This window comes from Oryzias melastigma, linkage group LG7 (genome assembly GCF_002922805.2).
Source record: "Oryzias melastigma strain HK-1 linkage group LG7, ASM292280v2, whole genome shotgun sequence".
Classification (NCBI taxonomy): Eukaryota; Metazoa; Chordata; class Actinopteri; order Beloniformes; family Adrianichthyidae; genus Oryzias; species Oryzias melastigma.
The window spans coordinates 7,975,052-7,993,204 of NC_050518.1; the positions used below are offsets into that span (position 1 = coordinate 7,975,052).

Here is an 18,153-nt window from a genome sequence, read left to right on the forward strand (position 1 = left end):
ATCAGACATAAAAATACATAAAGGAAATATGAAAACAATATTAATCATTTATATTTTAATTTGTTTCTCAAGATACTGAGAAATTAATTTAAATTTTCTATGTGATGATAACAAGCGTATAAGATTTCTAGATGGACTAAAATTATAGTTTTATGACTTACTTACTGGTGAAAAATAATACAGCAAAAACAGCTTATTATGTTGCTTTTAAAATATTAAACAATGTTTTATAAATAATTGCATTTTGTGTCCTTATATATGTTCATGTATAATAATTAAACAAGTAATCAAAAATGTTTCCTGGATTTGTCTTTTGCCTTTTCCCTCCCCCATATGCTCTTTCAGATTGTTCGCAACTTTATTGTTCCTTGAACGGATGACAGAGGCGAACAACGGTCTGACGTTATTCCCTTTGAAATGGCGTTGATGGCCTCAAAGACGATGTTATTTTTAACCATTGCTGTTGTTTAGACTGCTTTAGCTTTCATTTTTCTGCACCAGCGTCAATATTTTGATCAAATTTTATCATGTTGGGATTTTTAAGTTTATAAACAAAAATGTGGTGAAACAAATTGTTGATATTTTGGCGTTACATAATAAGGCCGCAGCTGCCCCAAGCTTGCGTAGAGATTACAACCGCCTTTCGAAGCTAGGCCTAGCATCAAAGCTACATATCGGTGAGTTGCTTGTGGTCGGTTTCAGTCTGTAGATCTTTAGTAACTGTAAATCAAGTGTTTGTATTTTATTGGAGTCATATTTCTCAGTTTATTGTGAAAACTTTTATTTTTTAATGTAATATTTCGGCAAGCTAGCTACATTGTTTGCTAACTTGGCTAACGCTAGCTTGCTCGGTGTTAATGTCGTTTAACGTTGCTCCCCAGTGTGTTTACAAACAACCATGTCATGATACATCTGCTAATTCGCAAGCATTATAAATCCCCAAGTCTAATCGATCATTTATTTAAATAAACTTTGTAGTTGTGTGATACGTTAGTTACATCCTATTCTTTAACGATGTGTTGCAAATGTATTTCTTATTAAAGAAGTACGACTTTATCAGATAGCACATTTTCGTTGTGCGGCTAAACATCTTGCTTCTTTTTTGTTATGAATGAAACAGTTTATGTGGTTTTAAAAAAGGATATGCATTATTCATAGACTCTTTCACGTCAATTATCCTGCGAGTAATATAGTTTTCTTTCTTCTTTCTTTAACAGGTTTTCAAGTAAAAACGACAGTTAGTGGCTACACGTAAACACATTTCATTGTACTTGGAACATTGCTTTTTGATCATTCACGGATTATCTAACTTCTTGAATCAGATTTGGACACCCTTTTTTGTTTTATTTTAGTTTTATATAATTCTTTAAACATGGCATCAGTACCAGTGTACTGCTTGTGTCGCCTCCCTTATGATGTGACACGCTTCATGATTGAATGCGACATTTGTCAAGACTGGTTTCATGGAAGGTAAGGAATTTTAAAATGATTACCATGCCTTACTTTGACTCTGGAATTTTCATTTTAAAATAATATTGTTTTAATTCCTATGATGCTATTGGACTTATAAGTTATTCTACCGCACAGTGTGGCTGAATATCTTCTGTTGGTTTTCTGTACAGCTGTGTTGGAGTGGAAGAGGACAAAGCAGCAGAAATTGACCTGTACCACTGCCCAAACTGTCAGGTCACACATGGGCCATCTGTCAGTAAGTGTCTTTGTTGTTCCTTGAGTGACTGTGAAGTTGTTATCTTGCTATTACGCCACAGTAATTTTGATTATCATTGTTAGAGCTGCTCAGTCTGTGTGTTGTCTGTTTTCTCAGTGCGCAAACGCCGTGGCGGCAATAAACAAACAGATGGAGGTGCTGTAGGATTAAGAGATCCAAGTCGGCCTGTTAAGACAGGAAGTCCACAGTTTGTCAGAGAGCTGAGGAGCCGTACATTCCCAAAGTAAGTGTGTAAAATAGTTTAATAAATACATAATCCAAAATAAAATGATGTACGTATGCATAAATAAAATTTCTTGTCTTTCTTTTTTCATTTTTATACCATATGGATGTTAGGAGTTTAAGACAAGTTTATATATTTTTTTGTTATTTTAACCTAAAAGAATGGCTAATAATAGCTTCTTGAAACAGCAAAATAAAAATTACATTGGCAGTTATTACTATAACTGTTCTGTCATCTGACTTTCAATTTATATTGGAAGCCCTTGTACTTGTAAAGTGTTGTTTTAGTCATTTAGGCGTAATACCCCACTAATTTAGATGTAGTACATTTAAATTGTAAATGTGTCTTCTTAACAGTGCATATTTTGTTTGCTGGCACTGATCTTCTCTTATATTTCTTGTGATGTGCTTACAGTGCAGATGAAATCCTGCTAAAGCCATCAGGGGCACAACTGACTGTGGAGTTCTTGGAAGAGCACTCGTTCAGTGTCCCTGTCATGGTCTTGAGGCGCGACGGTTTAGGCATGACCCTTCCTCCATCATCGTTCAGCGTTACTGATATAGAGCATCACATTGGTAATTTAAAAAAAAAATGTATTAGGCACCTAACATTGCTTGTTACTGTGGTGTTGATGTTGATATTAAATCATCTACATGTTTTTCTAAACATTGCAGGTCCAGATAAAGAAATTGATGTGATTGATGTGTGTCGGCAATGCGATCTGAAGATGCGATTGGGAGACTTTGTTGAATACTACAACAGCCCTAACAGAGACCGAGTGCTCAACGTCATTAGTCTGGAGTTTTCTGAGACTAGGTGCACATCTTTTACTTCATTTATCCAATTTCTTAAGGAGCACAGCCGATACTTAAATGAACTGGATAACAATTTCAGTGTGAAAGCTGAGCTGTTGAAAACTTAAAATATGCATTGAACTTTTAGGCTCTCCAACCTAGTTGAAACTCCCAAAATAGTGAGGAAACTGTCGTGGGTGGAAAACCTCTGGCCTGAAGAGTCTGTTTTTGAACGCCCTAATGTCCAGAAGTACTGTTTGATGGGAGTGAAAGACAGCTACACAGACTTTCACATTGATTTTGGAGGCACCTCAGTATGGTACCATGTCCTGAGGGTAAGAGAAAAATGTTTAAATTCATCTTTTAGTTTAGAGACAGACTAAAGTCTTTTTTTCTGTGTTCACTCAGGGGGAGAAAATTTTCTACCTAATTTCTCCCACCCCAGCCAACCTGGCTCTCTTTGAACAGTGGAACTCCTCCACTAACCAGAATGAGATGTTTTTTGGAGACCAGGTTGATATGTGTTACAAGTGTTCTGTGAAACAGGGAAACACACTGTTCATACCAACTGGTAAGCAGTACATGTTTGTTTTAACTATTATTTGACATTGTACATCCCCCTAAACAGTCTATAAATTAGAGTATCAGATCAGAAATCTGTTTAATCTTAAAATAAACAGAAGTTGACAGGATTTTTAGAAATAGAAACAATCATTATTTCTTCATGTTTAATAAATTTAACGGACAGTTTTTTTTCTTAATTTTTTTTTCTTAAATTAGGCTATTGTTTTTTTTATGTATTTGTCAGTCACCACATCTGCAAGTTGTGCCACTTAAAACAATGATGTAATGTTTATTCTAAATACACTTAAACTGCAAGAGACGGAAAGTAAAAAACAATTCCAGGGAATCACATTGTAAGATTTTTAAAGAATGTAATTAATTAATTAATTGTGAAGAAGTGTTTAAAGTGAGACAACTTGCAGAATCAGTGACAGCCAGATACCCTTTTGCCCCACTGTGCTTGATTAACATAAGTTATATTGGTTTGAAACTGTGTCCTTCGTCTGGGTAATTTTAGTAAAAGTGTGCTACAGCTCGCACAAAATCTAACATGAGATTAGAGGCAACTCAGATTTTTTGTTTTACAAGAAATGACATGAATTAATACAAAACCACGGAAGGGGCTGCTGTCATGACTGCTGTTGCTATACTGGCAGACAAAGGATCAATTTAAATAAAATGGCATTAAAAATGACCATAAGACATTACATTGTCTCTACATGAGTCCGTGTTGAACTTAAAAATGCTGCTGATGAGAATAGGTTAGGTGGCCTACAGGCAACTGTATAATCATAGAAATGCAGACCAAAGTATATATCTTTTTTCTTCTATTTGTTTGGTTTGGTATTGTAATCTGCAGATTTTATTTTCATCATTAAACTCGTGTTCTTTTCTGTTTTATCTGAATTCTTTTTGCCAAGTAGTCACATTAAAAAATAACCACTACAACGAATATAAATACATTTTTATGCAATATAATACAATCAAATATAAATATATATATTTTTTCCTTTTCTCCAGGATGGATACATGCAGTGTTGACTCCAGTTGACTGCCTGGCATTTGGAGGAAACTTCTTGCATAGTCTCAACATAGACATGCAGATCCGGTTAGTTTCTTCAAAATATCTTGCACTGTCTTCGTGTCATATTACAGTTTGAATTTGAAAAAGTAAATGATTTATTAAAACATAATTTTAAATGGCTTTTGCTTTTTGTTTTGTATTTTTCTTGACCTATTAACCTATCAAAAGTTGATGATCCATCACCTATTTGTAATAAGACACTTCTTAGTTTGGAGACAGACTAATTGTTTGGAAGTCATAGTTAACCAATACTCTCTAGAAAAAAATAATATCAAACTAGGGTAAAATCTGATAATTTTGTTTCTCTTCCTTTTCACTTTTAGGGCATATGAAATAGAGAAGAGATTAAGCACCGCAGAGTTGTTCAAATTTCCCAACTTTGAATCTGTATGTTGGTATGCTGGAAAACATTTGCTTGATACCTTAAGAGGTAAATACTATCTATTATTTATGTTTGTGTTCATATTAAAGTCTTAGCTAATCTTTATCTCTAACAGCATATTTGTTATTCTAGTATAATTTGTTTATTTTTCGGTGGTACCTTCCAGGTCTGAGGGAAAATCGAAGACACCCTGCCAGTTATCTCATTAATGGAGCCAAGGCCTTGAATAATTCTTTTCGCTCCTGGACCCGTAAAGAGGTAAATGTGTACTTTGATTTTAGTCTTCACCATAATGCAGATGATTTATTAGTACATTTTGCTGGATGTCAACAAATTAATTATTGGCTACCAATGTTTAGGCCTTAGGAGAACATGAGATGGAGATTCCTGAGACCATCAACACTCAGACACTCGTGAAGGATTTGGCCAAGGAGATTCGCCTGGTTGAGGTACACGCACTGTTGCTTTACTGTACTCTCAGTGGCAGGGTTCTGCTTGAATCCACATTTTGTACAAGGTTTAAACACCAATTTTAACTATTGTAATTGCTAAAAAAAGTGTACTATTTTGAAAATATAAAAATTATTTTAGACATAATTTAGGAAAACCTTTTTCTCAGCTGGCCAGAACAGGAGTACACACTAATAAGCTTGAACAAAACAATTGTCTTTCTCAAAGACATTTTTTTTTCACAACTCTCAATAATATTTTGTTTTTCAGGACATCTTTCAACAGAACATTTCCCGCACTGGGTCTCAGTTTCCTGGTGGACCAATCTCGAAAGCTCCCCTGAGTACCTCTCAGAACTCTGGACGCCCCCCTGGAAAAAAGAAAGGGCCAAAACCCAAGGATGCATTGGTGGCTCTCGGGTCGCCGACATCCAAAAAGAAGAGTCAGAAGGGTTTACCTAAAACCGAACCAGGAGAACTTGATCTTATTGAGATTCATACCAAACACACTCTTAAAAAATTTCAACCTGGAAAATCCAAACACAAGAACAAGGTATGGAATCTGCACAATTTAATAACGGCTAAAACATTTTTACTTTGTGAATTTTTTGTGAAAAGTTACATTTTACTACTTTATTGAACCAGTTGGAGCTTCCTATTGATGATTTTGAAGGGAACCTTAATAAAAGTAAACTAAAGCTCGTGCTGACGAATGGAAAAATTCAAGGGTAAGTAAGCACTGGAGCAATTTGTAACATCTTTAATTTTCATGCCCTTCAAACCAAAATATTCCATGTTTCTTTTGCTCTTAGTAAAAAAGATGGAAGTAGCAATGGAGCAGGAAATGCTCGGAACTACAAGCATCTCGCCACAGAGGGATCCAGTCTCTCTGATTTGGAATCTGAAGAAGAGCTGCAGATTGATGAGACCCCGCCTCCACGACGCAAGTCTGCGGGACTTGACAAGAAAAAGAAACTAATCGGCATGTATTTGATGCAGTTCACTCAAATGTTTTGAAGCCATTCAGCTACTGCTAACTGTGATTATTGAAATATGATTCCAGGTCTTCCTAGAAAGCTGCCACGAGCAAAGCCATGTTCTGACCCCAATCGCATTAGAGAGCCAGGAGAAGTTGACTTTGATATCGAGGTGAGGATTTTATTTCATTTTTTTTAAGAATTTAGTGATTCAAACGTTGTTTTGGGACTGATATTAAAGTGTCACATTTGTTAGCCATATTACATTGTTTCAAAGGGTGCTGAGATCATATCCTCATTGTTAAATAGCAATTATTGTCACATGCCAAAGGTTGCTTACTTGACTAGTTGCTGCTTTTATGACAGGAATTCAATACTAGAATGTTATCATAGTATTTTGTGTTTTAAAGTTAGTCTAACTTGTTTGTTTGTGGGTTCAGGAGGATTATACCACTGATGAAGAAGCTCTAGCTGCCCATGGAGTGCAGGGAGGTGCAGGAGGCATCCTAGACTTACTAAAGGCCAGCAAGCAAGTTGCCGGCTTAGATTCTGCAACACTCAGGTTCTACTAAAGCTCAAACATTTTTAAAATCACAGTTATGATTTTTATTAGTGGATTTTGCTCAATTGAATGTGCTTTTTCTTCCAGTGAGGAAGCCCCAGCCTCTCCCAGCACTCGAGACGCCATACAGGGTATGCTTTCCATGGCCAACCCTCCTTCCTCGTCGTCGTCCTCCTCCTCTTCATCACCCTTATCTATTTCTGGGGGCCTGACAGAAGGATTAGGGGTCATGAAGGAAAAGGGGGGTAGAGCCATTTGGGTAACTGGAGGGGTAAAGAAGACGGCAAATCCTGTGAAAAAACCTGTCATCCAGCGGCCGGGAAAAAGGACGATTAAAAGGCCAGCGCGTCATCTCAGTGATGAAGAGAGTCCTGATGAACAAGAGACATTAGGAACCTGTTTTAAAGATTCTGATTATGGTGAGATACATATACAAAATACAAAATGCAGTTCTTAGATTTTTCTTCTTTAATATCATATAAATAATGCAAATTATTATATTATTTCTTTAAGTGTACCCTTCCTTGGAGTCAGACGAGGAAGATTATACCAGCAAAACTAAGATGAAGCGTAAAAAGAATTGGGACGACACACCTTGGAGCCCAAAAGGTAGCTGGATCAAACATAGCATAAAGTAAGATCTGATTTTGTTTAAACTTTTTGTTAATCTCTCCATCTGTTTTTTTATATAGCAAGAGTAATGCCCACTCTTCCTAAACAAGACAGACCACCCAGAGAAGGAGCTCGAGTTGCCTCTGTAGAAACTGGCCTAGCGGCAGCTGCTGCCAAGTTGGCACAACAGGTAAGTTGGGCAAAAGTGAATGTTGTCGTAAAGGAATAACCTAAATGAAAAATGTAAGTGGAGGAGTTTAAAAAGCCCCTTTTTATGATTCAGGAGCAACAAAAGCCGGCTAAAAGGAAGTACACCAAAAAGCAGCGTCCTCCTCCTGCAGCTCTACCTCCTCCTGTCCAGAATGAGCCTGCCCCGCCCTCACCTACACCAGTTTCAGAATCTGCAGAAGACGCCAGCCCCGACAGAAGAATGGATTATTACTCTGCCAGTCTTCTGGACCACGAATACACGGCTGGACCGGGACCTTTTGGCTCTGGAGGTCCTCGAGGCAGCGGAGCCATGGCTCCTGGTGTATTTTTAACTTCTCGAAGACATTCCCTGTCGCCTCAAAACACCGGTTCCCATTCAGGTGCATCCCCGGCAGGTTTAACCAGCCAAGGCATAACAGGAGTCGGTCAAGGTAGGCACAAGCTTGATGAATTTTCAAATTTAAAGCCTTTTTTAAATTGTATTTCTTTAACATGTTCCTCTCTTTTTGATCTTAGGCAAACGTCCGAAGAAAGGACTTGCCACTGCAAAACAGAGACTTGGAAAAATTCTGAAAATTCATCGCAATGGTAAACTACTCCTGTGAGAGAAAGATGCGATTGAAGATCTTGTACAAATGAAAAAAACATTTTTGAAGTAAGCTTGAAGGATATAATTGTCTATATTTTTTACTTTTGATAAAATGTATTCACTGTTTTTAATTCCTCTTGAACTCGTATCTTGTCCTTCACTAGTTATTCTGTCTGTCTCCACTTGTGTATAACTTTGTCAAGGCATTTTCAAAGACAAATATGGAGTTTAAAGGGCTTTTAAGCACTAAACCAACATCAAAAAGTCAGTTAATACAACAAAAATATCATCAATACATGTCCTTCAGTGAGTAATTACTTTTACTTGAATCTGGAAAAAATTAAAAAGGCACTTAAACTTGCTCTAATTGTAAGAAACCACAGTTTACTCGTGTCCTGGAAGACATAGATGTGTGCTGAAAAGATATGATAAAGTCTGTATGCATTGTTTTTTTTTAGTTTGGATAACATGCAAAACCAATAAAGCTTGTGGTTCATTAAATTTTTTTATAATCCAACAAGTCTGACCTAATTAGGGGTTTTGTTTTAAATCTTCAATCAGTTCAAATCAGTGTCATTTTGTCTTGTATGGAAAACTTCTGGACTGTTATATAATTACATATATACCTATAGATGTCATTGGAACATTTTTAAACTGTCAATTGCATTGTAGGTTGAAAAATTATTGAAAAAGTTATCTCATAGTTGTTATGGTTAATGACACACCAAAAGGACATAACACTGACTTTTCTTTCAATAAAAACGTTGGCTTGGTGTAAAAAGGCCCTTAATGTGAGTAATGTTTTTTTGTTTTGTTTTTCTGTGTATTAATTGATTTTAAAACGGTAGAGAATTGTAAGTTATTTGAAAATATGTGGATATTTTTTGCATAATTTGACATTTTATTTTAATTTAAAAATTTTTTTTTTTTGGAAAGTTTATTTTAGAGCTTGTATGACATTGTACTCCCCATTTGACACTTTTTAAAGGGAAAAGAAAATAGCATTTTGGAATTAGTGAGTTTGATCATTTCTATATACTCTTATTTTTTTTCTTTAGAAACCCTATTTTATGTACATGTAAAAAGTAATTGCTGTAAACAATGATTTCATGTTGATCTAACTGTTAATGTGTTTTTATTTGTTTTTTGTTTTTTTTATAAATGTTATTGAAGGGCAAAACAACGTAGCAAAAACCCACTTTATACAGATAAAATTCTAATTTTTGGGAGCTCTAAACATACATCGTATTAGGATTTTATTTATTTTTTTTTTGCATATTTATTTACAGTGGCATATTTTTTATTTTGTTTTAATGTATTCTTTATTCTCATATTCTGTACTGTAATTATTTTAAACCACTTTAAACATACAAACTCCCAACCATTATGATATAACATGTTTCTACACGTAATTTGATTGTGATTGTAAATATTTGTAATATATATATATATATATAGATATATGTGTATATGTATATATACTGTATATCTTCTTTGAAAACCTTAAAAAAATTAGTGGTTGAAAATATTTTTTTTTAGCATGTTGCCATAATTGGAGCTCTTGAGTGTTGGCAGCATCCTTGGGTCAGATGTAGTGATGTGCTTTCCTATTATAGAATGTACTAATCATAAAATCTTGAATGAAACAACAGTCAAAAGAATAATTTCATTGTGAAGGTGCGGGATTGTAAATAAATGTTTTTTTTTTATAGCTAAAACTATTTTTTCCGTAATGACTTGTACATGACACAACACTGTAATACGATGAGTCTTTTTTTACATTTGTATGCCATTACTGTAATGCTCTGTTCATGCTCGTTAGTGTAATATTGAACGTTTGCTTGGAAAAAAGTTCCCCTTGATAAATTTAGTTAATTTAGTTTGTTTAGTCTCTTTTGTGTTGTATTAACTGTACCTGAAACTATATGTTTTTAATAAGATTTGGAAAAAAGATAAACTTGGGCTAAATTTGCACTTCTGAGTCTTTTTAATGAGAAAATCCCCCAAAAATGTTTTCGTGTAGACATCACAGGTGTTCAAAAGTTCCTAAAATCACTTAATGTATACTTTCTATAAATATATATATGTAAACACTCTTATGTGTCTAGAAATTTGTTTTTAGTATAATTGAATTACTTGCATTTATTTTTGTATCATTTGTATGTCAAAATATGAAAGTTTAGTAGTTAATCAGTGTTGTAAAAAGTTGTGAGCATTAAAAATATTTTTGCAACACAAAGTAACACTTAGAAACTGAATCTTTTTTTAATTATGCAGACATTTAACTACATTGTTTAGGCTAAATCACTTAGTGGGGGAAGTCGCAAATTATGCCGGTTTGTTTAAATCCAAACCAAAACTAACGTCTTTTCAAAAGTCATGGGAGTGCCCCATGTAAAACGACAACATCAGGTATTCTCGCGAGATCTTAAGAACTACCACACGCTAGTGCAAGATGGAGAAGCAGATGTAACGCAAAGTGGAGGTAGGCAAAAAGCTTCGTACTACACTCTTAAGTTGGATTTTATATACTTAGTGGGACATATTTCATAGCCCAATGTACATCACTGACGATTTACTCTTGTCGTTTGAGCGTATGTCATGTTCTAGCTTTATTTTACGAGTAAAGTAAGGGTCTTCTGCAGTGTAAACCGCCATTTTTAATTTAGCCGTGATCTCGCGAATGGAGCATTGTGCGCAGCTCTAATTGCTAGCATGTTAGCTTGAAACAAATAGCCGGACGGAGCCGCTCAGTTTTCACACGTTGATGTTCCCTGTGTATAGGTATGTGTGCATTTGTACGTGCCAGAGCCTTATCGTCGTTCACTAAACAATCTGTCCACACGTTAATACCGAAACACACAATTTATTAGTTTCAAACCAATTTTTTTTTTACTTTTTGGGATCTGCTAATGTTAGCGGTCAACGCTTGTATCAATCCGAAGTAACGAAGGTTTACTAGCGCAAACTGCTAGTAAACCTTGCTAACGTCATGTAACTAGCCATCACTCTGCTAATGTTAGCGCCAGTACTAACTGCACTGCGCAAGCATCAACTTCAAAAGCAATAAAAAGTCACTTTTCTTAGTGCTGTGTCAATTCGGAAAGGTAAACGAGATGGTTATTCTGTTTATTCATTAAACACTGTAGCATGCTGGGATCAAGTGTATGATTCGATTTCCAACATAGTTTAGTAATATGGCTTCATAAATTAACAATAGCCTGTCTTTTAGAAGATGAACACACAGCTGGGACTTCGTAAATGTGTTTACAGGTAGCTAGCATGTGTACTTAAAGAATGTAAGGCACGCATTGATATCAGTAAGCAAGAACAAGCAGTGCTTTAGGAATATAATTCATAAGCTACTCGCGTAGCAGTATAACCGCAGTCGTGCATGTGCCGATGACTAATGCAACTACATTTTACATGAAAACATAAATGAAGGAAGTACATACAAAAAGGTTTAAAAAAGTTACAGCTCTCATTGGATGCGTCATAGCAAACTGGTTTAACATTAGTCAGGTGTTGGCGATTGTTTTCGCTTGTCTAATTGCACGTGGTATACAATGAAGAAGTAGTTAAACATGATAATTTTGCCTTTAAATTCTAATATGCTTTGATATTAAGTCACTTGATAACTACTGTTAGCAGATCAATGAATTGTTTTAATAGTACTTTATGATCTAGACTGATTTTGGCATACTGTACAAAATTACTTTGCTGGTTCTGAATATTTTATCTCATATTTAATGTAAGAACTTCTTATGGCAATCAAGAGTTCTACTTTAAAGTGAGCAGAACCATACTTGCAAAATGGCATTTTTTGCTAAAGTTAATATAATCTAGCATAGATATTGTGTTACTGAGAAGTTTGGTGGCAAAAAACTTGGCATTTTTATGCAATATCTCAAATCTATCAAAACTCTGTTGTTACACATGTACATGGGCTAAAAGAATGAAAAGTCGAGAGAGGATCTGCCAGTTTGATATTTAGGAAATAAGCCTCCTCATTAAGCATAATTTGCCACCTTTTTCCCCTTAGAAAAGCTATTACAGAATACAGTTATTATTGAATCATACATAGCTGACTATTTCAGCTTAATATTTTTTAAATAGGGGAAAAGGTCAAAGTTTAAATAACTTTTACTTTGAGTTAAATCTTTCAGATGTGCTTGGAAGTTGGAAGATATATATAGTTTTTGGTTTGAATTAATTGTTTTTTTGGTCTGTTTCTTGTGGGTTGCAGTATTTTAAGAGATTGCTGTTTAAAAAAATGAAATTAGGCAAATTCTCTATTGCTATCACATTTTTAGGCACTGTTGCTGTTCAAGAGTATAGACTCAAAATTAAAAGGATCAAACTCTTGGTTCTAGGTGTAAGTAGGTTATCAGTGTTCATATGTTTGTATTTTGTTAAAAAAATGACTTAAACATACAGAAGTTTCACATTAACTGTAAATGTATGTTTTAATGAATTATAACTCATTGAGTTAAAAAGCTAGTGTTTTATTGGATGATTTTGGTGTATATGTTAAACATTCCTAATTCTATAATTTTACTTTTTTTAGATTGTTTCAGAAGCTGCATTGCAGACTGGTAAAGAGGATGTTGGAGTTGTTAAGCCAAAACAGTTTCTGGTATGGGCTGCCAGCATGTTTTCTTTGTATAAGTAAATTGACATGGTGCTGTAGTACAGTTCATTTTTAGAATTAACATGATATGAATTCTGATTGGATTGAATTGAAGTAAAATTTACAGGCATGTATGTAAATATGTGTAAGGAATTTGTTTTGGTATTTGGAGCTGCCTCAAGCAAGTATCCACCTGGAAATTTGCAAAATTCTATTAAAGAAAACTATATTTGTGTGGAATATTTATAGGATAAACGCAGTAAAAAAAATGTCTAATTTCTATATGCTATATGGACAGCAGAATTTTTCTTGACTCTTCTTCAATTTTTCAATTTAAATTGTGAGTTCAGATTGTTCTGAATGCTGTTGTGAATTTTTGATGTTAAAAAAAAAACATCCCTGCACCTTTGTGTTCTATTGTTTCTCGTGTCATAGTTTAAAGCAGTAATTGTGTTAATTGTTATGCCAAATGAATGTTGTTTAATATTTAGGTTTTAACAAAAAAAAATGTAATGTACCGTGTTTGGACCCTAGTTAGTAAAATACAAGTTGTACAATAGATTTTTTTTTAAGTTGCAAAATGATAAAGATCACTATTAAATATAGGCTTTTGTTAATTTGTTCTGGCAATATGAGGAAAACAAGTGCATATTTTAGACTTGATGGACAATTTTGGATTGCCATCCTGTAAATGTGACTTATGTGACAGCATTTCGACAATGGTACATGTAGTTTAATATTTCATAATGGGTAGGATTTACTTGTGTGCATGTGATGCGCTTCCCTCCCCCCACTCTGACATTCATGTTGGCAGACCCTATCAATGCTGGGAGGAGGATGTTTTAAAACTCGTGCACAAGTTTCAGGTGTTTGCTTGTAGCTGCAGAATGGTTTGACGTTGACGTGATGGATTCCGCAAATTAGTTATTGATCAATATGCATCGTCGTAGACAGTAGTGGCTATTCATTCCCAACAGTAACGTTTTTCACTTTTTGCACTCAAGCCAGTCATGATGACTGTGCCGACTGCTAGTGTCTATGAAGTACTGAAACAAACGCAGAAATCTCAACACAGCGGAGGGATGGAGACATTTCGATTTTAAATAGGTACCTTCTATTTATTTCCTTTAAACGAATAACAAAAACAAAGTTCTAGTTTCACGTTTACAAGTGCGAGAATGATTCAGCGTGTTATTTAGCGTTTCCGCTTGCTAGTCAAACCAGCGGCAGCTAGCTATCGGGCTAGCTAGCGCGTGCCCGGTTGTGTAGCTCTAAATGCGAACAAACTTGTTCTTATTTTTAAAGTGTTACTAGTTGAATATACATTTATCACATCGAATCATCTGTCGGTGCGCATTAGGCTTGTTTTGTTGGTTGAAAGTGCAGAGCTGGGTATGTCCAGCTTTTATTGCGGCCTGTAGAGCCCCGGTCTAAAGTAGTCGAGTATTCGACTTTAACTTGATAAATCGGAGATGTAGTCTGACAACTGTGGTACATAACTTTAAAAATGCCCCTAACTTGGTTGATATCCGCGTATGCGTGTGCTGTTTACCGAGTATTGGATCTGACAGCGATTTAAGGTAAAAACGAGTATGTATTTTAAAGGTTAGAGCGTTTGCTAAAATTACCGGTAGCTCACTGTTAGCTGGTCAGAGGTTAAAATATTAGCAGCAGCAAATATTTAAGAGCAAATCTAGTGTTGTTTTGGGATTTATTTGTGTAGTTTTTTGTCATTATGTTAGGAAGTTACTAAGGAAGCGCTCTTAACTACTAACTGAATACTGTTTGCGAATAGTAACTTGTTTTCGTCAGGTAAATAGCGTTATGTTGCTTGCTAGTGTACCGTTAGCTTGTTAGCAGAACATTTGGAACTTAAACCTATCTTCGCCAATTTAATTCAAGACTCGTTACATGGTTTGTTGGTATATACTTGTCTTTAATTATTTTTCAAGTTAACAAGACGTCTTATGTTATAGATTGAGCTCAATTTGATTAAATCAGTTTTCTGTTGGTGCTAACTAGCTGGTAGCCAATGTTCTGCACTGATGTGTGCTGGGGACCATACATCTTTATAAATTCAGTAGTAGAATATCTGCTTTTTTAAATACTTGCAGCTAAACTTCTGTTAGCTAGAATATATATTTTAGGGATATAAAACCTTTTGTTTATTGATTTTTTTTTAACTGACAAAAAGTAATTGATAGTTTCTGAACATTTTGTTGCAGTGTGGTACAATAGGAAAGGCATATTTGTTTTTGCCCTTTGTGTATATATGTACCAGACTGTAAGATTGTTTTTGTGTCATTGTGCAGTATGGATAATTCAACTCAAGCTGCCGTTTTTAGAGTTAGTGTGGTTGATGCATGTTTTACAGTCTGTGTCGTCAAATACTTTATTTTAAATGTGCTTCTTTTTGTTGTGGTATTTTTTTTATATTTAACTGTTATAATTGTTGTTTTTAGATTAGCTAAAGTTGTTTTCTTTTATTTTCTTTTAATGGACCTTTCACAAAAGGAGCAGAAAATAAAGATAATCAACAATGAAGGTTGACAGAAGCAAGTTGAAGAAAACCCCTACAGAAGCTGTAAGTATATTACTATATGATACTCTCTGCAGTCTCTTAGTTATTGAAAGTTAGTGTGCTAATGGCGCTTTGAAATCTCATTTAAAAAAGGAAATTTGTATTTTTAAATTTCACTTACATGCAAATGAAATATGTTTACATAGTATCTATTACAGATTAAGACTCATGTTTAAAAATCAGATTATGAATCCTAAATTTTAACTTGATATATTATGATTGGTGGTATTTTGCTGTTAAATCTTACATTCTGCCAAGAATGTGTTACAAACACAAAATGCTGTTACATTTCAGTGTTGGTAATGTAGTTTGTATAGTTGTAACTTTACAAAATAAATATATTAAATGTTATAAATAAATGTAAATATTATTAAATGTACTGTTAGGATCTCTTACAATTATTTTATTGAACTGACAAATTAATGTAGCAATCATAGTTTGTATTTCAACAAATATTAAAATACAAGTAATTTCTGTTACTGTGGTAATTATAAGCTCTTAGCTGAAATGTACTAAAATATTTGCTAACATATTATTTTCATATTTACATCAAGAAAACTAATTAGCATCTATCCAAAGTTACATTTAAAGTCTGATTTTTTTTGTGTGTGTTATTACCATACCTTTCTATCCATGAATCTGTTAGATGTCCTTAAAATGAAATGCAGCTGTAGATAGAGTTGTTTGAGAAGAATCAGTGGTGGAATGAGGGTTTTAATAGACATTTTTTACATTGGTTCCCAAACTTCTGCTCACAAGTTTGTTTTACTTTTATTTCCTATCACATTATAAAGTACAGCTAAACATTCCCTAATAGCAGTAAACCTGTTTTATACAGCTACAAGGTCATTGCTACTGAGATTAAATTGGATCTTAGTCTTGTTTACAAAATACTAACACCATTATCTGATGCAGCCAGGACAGAAAAATTGTAAAAATCAAAATAGAGATGGGAATGTTCTCAAACACCATTAGTTTCTAGTGTAATAGCGAAGAACCAAACCACCATATTGGTCATAACATGCTTATTAATTTTCATACTTTTATGGTTCCTGTGTGAATATTTTTGGACATCAAACTTGGAAAAACACTGAGCTACTCAAGCTTAACATGTTTAGTTGTGTAGTTAATTATCATAGACAAAAAAAGGCTGACAGCTCAATGAAATCTTGTCTGGTTCATAAGATATTAAATACAAATTGGAAGCTATTGAGAAGTACCATATCCTGTGCACTGAACACGTGAAATAAAATAAATGAATAAAAAAAAAAACTTATACAAAACAGTGATTTACCACTTCTATGCTCTAGTATGATGCATTTTTTTGTATCCAACTTGATTTGTTTTTCAATCAACAGCCGGCTGACTGCAGGATACTTATAGAGAAGCTCAAGGGATGCAGTGATGACCAACTTCTGGTCGAACTGCAGCACATCAAGACCTGGAACATTGGCAAGGTAGGCTCCAAATAATAGGTTAATGTTAACAATGTTAATCTTAACAATTGTTATAGTTTTGTCTCTAGAATTTCATTTTTGGAAAGGTTTTCTTGAGTTTAACAACCTAAAAGTTCAATTTAATCTATTTCTGTTTTTGCTATGATCTAATAAAAGACATTTAGTTTGGAAATGGGATTTGACCAGTCATCCTGTGAAAAAATATTTAATAGTTCATTGCAAACAAAAAAAAACAAAGGTTTGAAGTTTATTTTACATAAAGTTTAGTTTGAACCCCTTTTCTTCCATCAGAAAGTTTTGTCTCCGAATAAGAGGCGTTTGATTTATCTTTGTCCTCCGAAGATCTAGAGTCTTCTTTTTTGTTTATACCAAGGCAGTTAGTTCTATCAGTTATTATAATTCCACAAAATAGATTACTGGTTCTCAATACAGTATTAACTTGGTTATTAGTAAAACAGGATAGTATATTGATTAGCAATTCTAAGGGGCAGGAATAAAAAACCTATTTCAAAGTACACTTTATAGATCTAACATAAATCCTTGTGAAAAAAACGACACCTTTATATTAAGAAGATTGACAATAAGTTTTGAATAGATATTAAAAGCTGGTCACAGTTTTGCCATGCACCTTTGCACTTTTTAGTCTTGAGAAAATCATCAAAATGCAGAACTTAAGCTTCGGGATAGTAGGTTCTCTAATGAAGCATTACTATCAGTAGGATTCCCATTTCATGTCACATTGTGACTTATTTGTATGAGTTTTCAGGGGTCTGTTAAGCTACAGTCACCTGGAATTTTCTTTTTTTCCCTTTTTAATCAACAGTGTGAGCTCTACCATTGGGTGGATCTGCTTGATCGGTTTGATGGGATTCTGTGCGATGCAGGCCAGACAGTGGAGAGCATGTCATGGCTGCTAGTTTGTGACCGCCCAGAAAATGGGCAGCTCAAAGCTTTGCTTTTGGCAGTTCTCAACTTCACAGCTCTACTTATTGAATATAGCTTCTCTAGGCATCTGTACAGCTCCATAGAGGTAAGCCAAACGGGTGGTGGAACTTTTCTCTAGTGTGGTTGTTTCATAAAAGAAAAAGTGTAACAGCATGGTAATTGTGTCTTTTTTTTTCTTTCACCCTCATTCTCTTACAGCACTTAACCAACTTGTTAGCCTCATGTGACATGCAAGTTGTGCTGTCTGTTCTGAACCTACTCTACGTGTTCAGTAAGCGCTCCAACTATATCACCAGGCTTGGATCTGATAAAAGGACGCCTCTTCTGGCCCGCCTGCAACACCTGGCGGAGGTTTAGTGATTGTT

The 18,153-nt window shown here is 34.6% G+C and overlaps 2 protein-coding genes across 15 annotated transcripts in view; both read left to right on the plus strand.

Annotated features, from left to right (window-relative positions):
* Positions 1 to 372: 372 nt before the first annotated feature.
* phf8 (PHD finger protein 8) lies at positions 373 to 10,208 on the plus strand. The gene is made up of 22 exons (XM_024293076.2): positions 373 to 677; positions 1,218 to 1,470; positions 1,623 to 1,708; positions 1,826 to 1,952; positions 2,367 to 2,527; positions 2,627 to 2,768; positions 2,895 to 3,081; positions 3,155 to 3,317; positions 4,331 to 4,418; positions 4,718 to 4,824; positions 4,943 to 5,034; positions 5,136 to 5,225; positions 5,497 to 5,778; positions 5,871 to 5,953; positions 6,038 to 6,207; positions 6,289 to 6,374; positions 6,643 to 6,764; positions 6,852 to 7,183; positions 7,278 to 7,373; positions 7,457 to 7,566; positions 7,660 to 8,017; positions 8,103 to 10,208. The coding sequence occupies exons 2-22, from the start codon at positions 1,373 to 1,375 to the stop codon at positions 8,189 to 8,191; spliced, it is 3,069 nt and encodes a 1,022-aa protein (XP_024148844.1). The 5' UTR covers positions 373 to 677; positions 1,218 to 1,372; the 3' UTR covers positions 8,192 to 10,208.
* Positions 10,209 to 10,562: 354 nt separating this feature from the next.
* Positions 10,563 to 18,153, plus strand: part of huwe1 (HECT, UBA and WWE domain containing E3 ubiquitin protein ligase 1) — a 37,128-nt gene continuing 29,537 nt past the window's right edge. For 8 of the 14 annotated variants that reach the window (XM_024294071.2, XM_024294086.2, XM_024294081.2 and 5 more), the window contains exons 1-6: positions 10,563 to 10,660; positions 12,743 to 12,811; positions 15,320 to 15,389; positions 16,745 to 16,843; positions 17,667 to 17,873; positions 17,987 to 18,139. In XM_024294071.2, the coding sequence (XP_024149839.1) occupies positions 15,345 to 15,389; positions 16,745 to 16,843; positions 17,667 to 17,873; positions 17,987 to 18,139 (504 nt within the window). In that variant the 5' untranslated portion in view covers positions 10,563 to 10,660; positions 12,743 to 12,811; positions 15,320 to 15,344. Of the gene's footprint in view, positions 10,661 to 10,769; positions 10,960 to 12,742; positions 12,812 to 13,683; positions 13,913 to 14,179; positions 14,386 to 14,637; positions 14,720 to 15,319; positions 15,390 to 16,744; positions 16,844 to 17,666; positions 17,874 to 17,986; positions 18,140 to 18,153 lie in introns of those variants that run through there. The other 6 variants (XM_024294072.2, XM_024294073.2, XM_024294078.2 and 3 more) reach the window with 6 other exon arrangements.